This window comes from Fistularia commersonii, chromosome 2 (genome assembly GCF_037954325.1).
Source record: "Fistularia commersonii isolate RoL2024-O1a breed Wild chromosome 2, RoL_Fcom_v1.0, whole genome shotgun sequence".
NCBI classification, from domain to species: Eukaryota; Metazoa; Chordata; class Actinopteri; order Syngnathiformes; family Fistulariidae; genus Fistularia; species Fistularia commersonii.
In genome coordinates, this window is record NC_141285.1 from 10028214 (window position 1) to 10037933 (window position 9720).

The following is a 9720-nucleotide window of genomic DNA, read 5'->3' on the forward strand; positions in this document are numbered from 1 at the left end:
GTGTTGTGATATTTCCCCCTTTTTTGAAATTGAGTTAGAAAATTGAAGCTTCATTTCAAACTGTTCATTATTTTTCCACAATTATGCTGACTGGTTCCCCAAAAAATGCCACATTCACTAACAGTCTGAAGCCAAAAACCGACCCAACATTCCACCAAACACCTAAAATGATTTGAAACGAGAGCTGGTTTTCCACACACTTAAGATTTAAATTGTGGGAGTCTGTGTGCACCTGCTTTTATTAGTTTCATATGGAAAAAAAAACTTGTACTTTTGATTTTTCTCCATCTGTCTGTTAAACCTGTTTTTGTTAGAAAGCGCAATTATGAAATCACTAAAAAATGTGAATAGGTTATGTGCAAATATCTGGTATATACCTTAATATTTATCTGGTCTACATTTTTTAAGATAACTATAAATTGAATTAGGCAGTATTAACTATTTACACTTTTCATGATGAGATAACTCCGCTTGGGTCCTCCAACTTTGATCGACAACATGAGATTTTATTTCATGGTGTTGATTGCACTCGCCACACGCACCGGAAGGTGGTGCTGTCCTTTGGATCAACATGAGGATGAAAAGAAAAATCGCAATCCAAATAAAAGTGAACTTATTTTAAATGCTGGCCTTTAATGAGTCCTTGTCTTAAAAATGAACTGGTTTCACAAATAAATATGCATAAGTGAGGTAAAAACACAATATACGAGAAATACTTTTGCTTGTTTTCTTTTTTTTTTTCAAATCGACATAAGATTTATTTACGTGCTCTGAAACATCCATGTTCCAGAGACAATCTAACATCACACAAATATTGGAATGTGTAAAAAAATAAACAAAAAAACAGTGTTTTTAATTAATCAAATGGACATCTGTCCACGGTAAACACGCAAAAAAATACATAAAACAGTGATTCATACTTTGTTACAAAACAGGAAATTCAGTAAGCAGTTTTCAGTATAAACTAAACAAATGAAGAAAAAAAATTAAGAGCAGTTATATGTTGGCTAGAATTTGTAAAAGATGTGTGCAAATACTCTTCCCTTCAGTCGAACCTCGTGCGGCAGCAGCAGAGGAAACTTGGTCAGTTGTGACAAGGGAATGTTCAGCCCAGTGTGCTTCACTCGGGTGTGCAAAAACACATGCACAGAGTCACTGAACTCCAGTCAGTAATGGCTGAGTTCCTCTGGAGGTGGAGGCGGGGGGTAAACGTCCTCTCCTCCGATGTAGGCACCGATGCCACCACTCTGACTCCCCCACTCGTAACTATCCGCAGCCAAACTGGAGGTACGGCACGCAGAGGGCCATTAGGATACGCACTCTCACCCTTCTATCACATTCATGCCATGTCAGGGCTTTTTTTTTAACATTTCTTTACCTGGCCTGGATGTTCTGAGGCATGACACTCCACGCCAGGTCATCATCACTGTCATAACGGCGAGGGTTGTCAAAGAAATAGGCCCTGGAGGAGAACATGTGACCAGGAAGCCCAGTGCAACTCTGCAGAACAGGATGGACAGCAAATGTTGCACATTTTAGCAGAGCTAGAACATCCATGTTTAAATATAATGCAATGCTGTGACTCCTAATACTATGCTATATAAAATAAATATATAGAAACCTTCACTTAATGTATCACTGACGTACTGTATCAAGGTAATGTGTTGTAGTACCGAGTACCAACCACTAGAGGTCCCTCTAACGTGAGGAAAGGTAGCTTTATGCGTTATTTCCCTGTTAGAGAGATGCGGCTGAAGACACAAGAGATTCAGAGGATAGCATCGTTCTGCTTAGAAACCTTTAGTCAGCAGACCGCCTTAAAAACAAAGTACATCAAATGAGAAAGAACCATTAACACCAAACCCAACATCCCAACACTGCTATGGTAATAGAAAACTTGAATTGGAGCACATCCTTCATAAAGTATTTCACGTTACGGGGAGAATGAAAAAGTTTTGTATCATTTTCATGAAAAGGAAATAATATCTAACGCTATGTCTGACTCTCCTTCCAGTGTTCTTGCGACATGCATCATGCATCACGAGCTCGCCTTTGCCTAAACTTATTTCCTGTCTGAGTAGTTTAGAAACACTGTGAGCAAACAGAAATGAGTTATCAAGGGAATTCTTGTTGAAATCTTCTTGTCGTGGCAACTGGAGTTGAATTTCTTCACTTGAAGATGTTTCACCCCTCATCCGAGAGGTTTCTTCAGTTCTCCTAAACCGAAGAAGCCTCTCGGATAAGGCTCCCATGACCTGGATGACTGAGAACGTCCGCAGACTAGTTATGAAGGGGGAAAGCCGGTTTTAATAACACATCTAGAAAAGGACCGTCTCTGGCTTACCTGGTCAAGGTTTGGCTGCCGAACTCTGAAGAAGAAAACTACAAGAGCGGTGGGAAGCAGCTCCCATATAAACAAGATGACTCCAAAGACAACATAGCCTGTGTCGCCCAGAGTCGACTGTAAATCTGCCTGAAAAAAACAACAACATTATAATATGCAGTATTCACGCAGATAAGTCCAAAGATGTAACAACTAGCAGTTGTTCACCTGGTCTGACACATTGTACCAGTCATAGTTGAAGGAGTTAATATGCGTGTTTGACAGTGCCAGGACAACCAAGTTGTAGCAGGCCCGGGACGTGTAAAGGAGGATGACGATGGCTCCAACAACTGTAACCTGGCACACCGAGGTCCCCTGCACACATCCAGATACACACACACATGCACTTATTGTTCACACTGATGTCTTGGTTCTCCTGGACTTCTTCCAGGGGCTTTCCTACAGACAGTTACACAAGTTTGTACAATGTGCGTACACCTTTAAAAATGAATGAATAAATAAATAAAACTCAAAAAGCGCAACTTATTATTTACTGAGATACGCTTTTTCTTTTATAAATGCTTGCATTTTTTTTGGAGGGGGGAGTTTAAAATTGATTTCATTGTGCATAAGATGGATTTCTTGCCTACAGACCCATTAACCAGTCTTAACTGAAACTGTGGCTTAATAGTTAGTCTAGGAAATAATTTGACCTCCTAGTGTGAGAATCTTGAAATGGAGCACAAGACCCTAGACAAATGCAAGTAATATGTGTCTATATTTAATATGCCTTCAAGGCACTGAAGAGGAAAATACTCCACAACACTGTTTGATTTAAGTTTGTTCAATTCTTGCATTTCAACTTGAACTTTGCATGTTTTGGTTGCATTCTGACTTTGGCTGCAAGTTACCCAGGAAACACACCTCCAACTCATACACATTCTGGTGAAGGGAGACTCAGGAAGTGACATGTAACCAGTTATGCTGTGTGTCCATAGGTTTACTTTCTACCATTAACTATGCAGAATTTTATAACATGTTCTTGGCATTGCCTCTTGTCTTTGGATAGAGGTTTTTTTTGTTTGTTTTTGTGCTACTTGGAAACTCTTTCTTTCACTTCCGCAAATGAACAGGGGTGTTTGAAAATCATGAGGAAATGCCACGAGTGAATTATCATTTTTTTCTTCTTTCAAGACAGAAACTAGATTAAAAAGCAACATTGCAATTGTACAAAAATGGGAGCGAGTTAGCTTTGATTTTTTTTTTTTTATTTTAAATCAACATTGAAGTGCATGAAATCCCCAAAGCTGGACTTTATATTAAAAAAAATTCAATTTAATGTAATTAAAATCAAAGGTCAAATTGATGATGTGGCTTTGCTCTTGTTGATATGCCTGTGGATGTCTTCAGTAAGCAGAAGGAAGTTAATATCTCTTCATTATGCCAAAGGCCGAGAGTATATCGAATGCATCTAGACCAGGGGAGGGCAAACCTTTGGGCTCAGAGGCCGCATTGACTTTTAAAATTTGACAGACGGGCCGGGTCAGCACAAGATACCAAATATATAAAAAAAAATGCATTTGTTAACAGTACGTATCAGACTCATCTGACATTTACTTTGAAAATAAAACCAACTTGGTTTTGAAGGCTCTGATGTTTGCTTGCATTTCATGCACAAAACAATTTTTCCCTTGTAGCTTCACGTCCAGCTCATTCATGTGTGTCAGTACATCCACTGTAAAGGCTAAATCACAAAGCCAATCTGTGTCATTCAGCTCAAGAAAATTCTCAAGAGGCTCCAAAAATGAAATAATCTCCTGTTTGAGCTCCCACATTCATTGATCCAATCATTCACATCAAGTATGAATTCTGTAACAATCTTTGGCGGGCCGGATTAAAGAGACCGATGGGCCGGATGTGGCCCGCGGGCCGTAGTTTGCCCACCCCTGCTCTAGACGGTTACCGTGATAAAGGGATGATAATCCTGAAATGGGCTGCTGAGTATTCTGATCCTCATTATTTCCCACATCATCCAGTCTTAATGGTTTGCACATAGCGTCATTAAAATGAGGATGACTGTGTTGCTAGGAAACAATCTCTATGCGCTTCAGGGAAGATATAAGCAACGCACGATGGCTCGGGTTACGAAATGACTTCAGAAGGCTCGACTGCGGTCCCTCACCTTGGACTCCAGGTAAATGTTCGCCAGGGACATCTTGGCAATCTTGTAGAGACACAGGGAGAGCGAGATGGCGCACAGGACGAACAGCGTGTCGTTGATGGCGACTCTCACCAGCACAATGGTGCTGACCTCGGCCGAAGAGATCCTCACCAGGAGGGCGCACACCAGATTCACAGCTAAAAACACGAGGCTGATGAAGAGGAAGAGGAGATACAGCGGCAGCCTGGGGGGGGGGGCATACAGAGAAATTATATTTACCTATGCATTTATTTATTAATGACTCAGCGAGACATTTCTCTATATGTTCTCAGATTCATAATAAGGGGAAAATATGACCACAGTTTTCAGACAGAAAATGTTGTAAAAATAGCTGCAGAGTTGAAGGGATTAAACTAATTGACAACCGTTGACCTCTTTGGTATCAAATGGGAAGCTTTTCGATGATTAGTTCTGATCAGGGGATGCGGTTGGAGAATAAAAGCAACAGAAATTATCTGCCTTGAAAAAGTTTTCTTCTCTCCTCATCTTAATCTCTCTCAGTGCCCTTGCTCCTCCTGCTCTGTCTCACCTGTATCTCAGGAGCTCCGGGGCGTATTTGGACTTTGCCTTGAAAACAACCTGCCGCGAGAGAAGCAAAATCGTGAATTATGCAAATACCTGATTCTATTCAAGTCAACCATTTTCACTTCTGCATTCTCAGTGTCCCCAACAAATTATTTAACACAGGAAGCGGGCCGGGCCTGCGACTGTAAAAACACCCCCGCTCTCTGACGGATGTAAAGCTTCGACAACATTGCTTTGTATCAATTAGCAAAAGACGACCGCAATAAAAATACACGGCAGTTAGAGGCTATTATTTGATATTTCGGATTACACAAGCGGATGAGTCACCGAGTCGGTGTATTTCTGAGCCACGGACGGCTTGAATGTCGAAGTTAAGATGTAAATCCACTCGACCGAACACTCGGACCGTCGGCGGTTGTCAGCCCTTAATTAATAGAAATGATCATAAAATTTCAAATTAAGATAATTCACATTGCTGAATAACGCGTGAATTATTTAGTCATTCAATCAGTCAGCGAATAATAAACAGCACCTTGAAATGAGAATTTCTCAATTTATCACTTAAAATGATAGATGAGAGATTAAATCATTACTGGGAGAAGAAATGAAAACCATTAATATCAGAGCATGAAAAACTTTTTTTTGTGTGTCAGCAGCACATTCTCTGCAAAGAGTGATAACACGAGTAAATAAAATAAATGAAGTTTTTTTATCAGGAAAACCTCAGCTAGTTTAAATTCATTCTTTCAAGGGGAAACTTTTTAGATCAAAAATGAACATTTCAGTTTCTTTTATTAAACTTATTTTCAGGTCATTTGCGTTGTTTTGGACTTTTTTTTTTTGACTTCTCAGAGTCCAGGTTATTATAAAGAGGGTCGCAGCAGGTGCAGGCGCGCCTGGTGACGTCACGGCTCACCTGGGCCAGGTAGAGGTTCATGAGGCTGAGGGTGAAGAACTGCAGGCAGACGGGGAAGCAGTAGAGCAGCCAGAAGGGGAAAGGCCCCAGAGTGTTGGCCGTCAGGAAGTTCTTGAAGTAGAAGGAGAACAGCACGGTTCGCAAGGCCGACCAGAGCAGGCACAGGAACAGGAACACCGTCTGGTAGCTCAGCCGCTTGTGTCGGTACCGCAGCACCAGCCAGAGCTGGACGTAGATGAAGATGAAAAGGAGGGAGTAGAAGGCGGTGTAAACCACGGTCAGTCCCAGGGTGACGTACGGAGGCACGGCCGGGCTGAGGGTAGGCAGAGGAAGGGAACTCTCCATCGGCGACGGCTCGCTCTCCTCCGGCTGGGCCTCCATGAGCTTCGCTCCCCGGAGCCGGGAGGGAGCGGACGAAGCGGCCGGGCTTGGACGCTCCCGCGACCCGGCCGAGGAGGGGCGAGAGCGGCGGCGCGGACCGGAGGGTAGGAGGGGGAGGGGAGAAGCGGAAAGGAAAGCTAAGTTCCTCCGGCAAAGCGAGAGGAAGGCGGCCGGAGGAAGAAGCACATGACCGGTGATGAAAAGGAGTCGACGTGCGGAGGGGGGAAGCAACGGGGGCGGAGGGGGGGCAGCGGAGCCGCGGCTCGGAGCGGAGCGAGGCCCGGCCCCCCGCCGCCTTACGTGACGGTACGCAGCAGCTGACGCACACCGGTGCACCTCTAACCCCGCAGCGGGGCTTCCCAGACTCCCCCCCCCCTCCCCCCGCAGCTTCCCGCAGCTCTCCAGAAAGCTGCACCCCCAACCCCGTCTCCACACTTTTTATAGGTCATTTATCATGAAAAACCCATCCTTCCTCATCCCAGAGAGCCCTTCAAGAAATCTAACGAGTAGTATGTAGTCTGTGTAGAATGTTACAAATCATGCAGGTTTGAAAACTGAGACCCTGGATGTAAGAGTGTGTGTGTGTGTGTGTGTGTGTGTGTGTGTGTGTGTGTGTGTGTGTGTGTGTGTGTGTGTGTGTGTGTGTGTGTCTGTCTGTCTGTTCTGTATATTTCCTGTGCAGCGTGTATTTGCAAGTGTATTTGCAGTCCCTATGTCCTCTATTGTAAGTCGCTTTGGATAAAAGCTCTGCCAAATGCACTGTAATGTAATGTAATGTAATGTGTGTGTGTGTGTGTGTGTGTGTTTGTGTTGGTTGTGTTTTGGACACAAGAAACTCCACACTGCTGAAAACAGAATCCAGGTTTTAACCTCTATATATTTCTTATGTCACCGGTCTTGTTTGCAAGTCAGCTTTTCATTTTCTTGAAGAATCTACGCCTCGTTTACAACATTTAGGCACTAAAATTATTTTAAAATACGCATGAGCAAAGTTGTTGTTTTTTTTAACAATAATGGACTTTGTAGACATACCTCTTATGTAATCTTAATGAAATCTATACATTTTATTACATTTTATATGATAGTGTGATACTTCTTACTTGTTTATCAGTGGTACATAGTGCACGTGCCTATAACTATTCATACATACATACATTCAATATTCCATAGCAATTCTGTAAAGTTAATTTGATTCTTTTCAAGCCAACTGCAACACACATTGAGACACATATAGATATGTGGATATGGTAATATAGTACATTGGTCTAAAAGAGTGAAGGCAAATTTCAGGAGTGCTAACCACAAGACAATAAGCGAGATTCTCCACAGGTGGATTGATGGAAGGACGGATGGAAGGAGCCACGGTACTGAACACACACCCCAACTTGGTCAAAAATGACTGCCTTCGTTGATCATGACACTATGTGGAAAATCAAACAGCGGTTTTATGCCGAAGGGCAGAAAGGCAGGGGACCCTTGACTGTCAGCAACCCTTTCCAGGGTGGCAGTTATTCATCAAAAGTCTGTGATGCAAAGATTAGACTGACCATTACCACATTTTTCCTTTTACCTTCACGTTTACTTTCAGACTTGGCGAGAGATTGTATCATCAGTTTGTGTTGTTTTCGATAAGATTTATCATCTAACGGACTCTTGCTTTCTGAGCTAGCCACGTAATCTCACAAAGAGGTTTTCGCTTATCGAAATACAGACTTCAGGCACAAAACTAGTTCAAACGATTGGAATTAGATGATCGGCTATCTGCGCTCAGGCTGTAGAAAAAAAATCCCCATAACTAGAGGAGACATCATCCAATATTTTTCACCAAAGTCATAGTATGGTAGCTAACCAGATTGCTAATAATTTGTCCATTCATGTTAAAAAAGAAACCTCTGATTCAAGTAGCAAACTCTATCTGGAGTTCATCTACTCAGCATGCAAACTGAAGGGCATATTGGAGGCTTTTTGTTTGTTTGTTTATTTGTTTTCCAGGCCCGGAGCATGTGAACAGGGGAAGGTTCAAAGTTGGAGATCATGCTTGCTCACCTTTGACTGCTACAGTACATCCATCTTTTCCAAGCCCAACATCCACAACCGGTAGGATGGTGCCATCGATCCAGCCTGTTTTTTTTTGCAACATGATCAATATTAATCAAATAATCCACACACTGAGGATTATTTATGGTTTTAAAACAAATGCAAACATTTCATAATGTTATTTGAGTATATAAATGTATGTATCAAATGATTCGTATTCACAGACGTATATAGACATTTGTGTACAAATCCACACACACACACACACACACACACACATACCAGAAGGTGGCTCCCTTGAGCTGTGTCAGAATGCTGTGTGAGAATGGTGAGACTGGGCACGTCCATGATCATAATCCTGCTAATTTATCTCTCAACCAAAAACACAAGAAACTATCCAGTTGTATCCTTCTCAGCGTCAAATCCTCCTCAACTTAATGTACCTTTTATCCTATAACAAAGCCAAAAAGAAGTTCAAATACAGTTTCGTAACATCTGTTTTTGATCTAGAGTACTATCAATTTATTTCAGAAGCAGAAAGTATTTAATGGCACGTGTTTACTCCTCAGCACCTTTTCCCACTGATCTGGTCCAGACTGGGAAGTAAATATTTACAAATATTTTAGAACATCCTTGGCATACAGTCTGAGAGCAAGCTCAACCTGATATGATGAAGTAACAAGAAATGTAAGGGGTGCGGGGGCATGACTTCCGAAAAACAGATTGGTCAATAAGATTAGTGCACACAAGATGAGAACATTATTACAAGCGCATAATAATGTGATGTTTACTTGTGTTACCAAATGATTTCGTTACAGTTTGTGTCTTACGGCAAAAACCCCAACCCCTCAGACCACATTCAGTATGTGAGGAAGAACTTTCAACGTCTTCACATCAGCGCAGTCTCTGTGGACATGGGGATTTATCAAAAACTTGAAAGATTACGTTCTGGATTCTAACAACCCGTCAGTTTCTTCCCCATTGCACAAATATCCAGCTCTACTCAACTGCCTTCGGTCCAAGTGAAATTCCGTTCCCATCAGATTAAGTTGAAGACATTTTAGCTTCAGAGATACAGTGAAATATTGCACCGAGTTATCAATGCGGTCCACAGACTGAGCTGTCACGATTCAGAACATACCGAATACCATCTACATTTGAATTTTGACATCTGGACAAGCAGTAGATCATTGATGTTTAGAGCAGATAAGAGGACTCAGTATGGATCTTTGTGGAACAGTAGCAAACATAACTGTCAATCATTCTCTTGAGAAAACAGGCATGTTGAATGACTTGCCAAATGTCCTTCAATGCAAC

The 9720-nt window shown here is 42.0% G+C and overlaps 1 protein-coding gene across 6 annotated transcripts; it reads right to left on the reverse strand.

The window, feature by feature from the left end:
• Window positions 1-613: 613 nt before the first annotated feature.
• On the reverse strand, window positions 614-6590 carry gpr137ba (G protein-coupled receptor 137Ba). 6 transcript variants are annotated; one of them, XM_086166584.1, is made up of 9 exons: window positions 5986-6588; window positions 5074-5123; window positions 4656-4728; window positions 4506-4547; window positions 2552-2698; window positions 2345-2473; window positions 1648-1751; window positions 1379-1500; window positions 614-1281 (listed from the first exon to the last, which is right to left on the reverse strand). In XM_086166584.1, the coding sequence occupies exons 1-9, from the start codon at window positions 6364-6366 to the stop codon at window positions 1121-1123; spliced, it is 1209 nt and encodes a 402-aa protein (XP_086022710.1). In that variant the 5' UTR covers window positions 6367-6588; the 3' UTR covers window positions 614-1120. The 6 variants fall into 6 exon arrangements, 5 of the variants coding, with proteins under 5 accessions (XP_086022710.1, XP_086022699.1, XP_086022690.1 ...); XM_086166573.1 differs by having other exon boundaries at window positions 4635-4728; XM_086166564.1 differs by having other exon boundaries at window positions 4506-4728; window positions 5986-6586.
• Between the last annotated feature and the right edge of the window lie 3130 nt (window positions 6591-9720).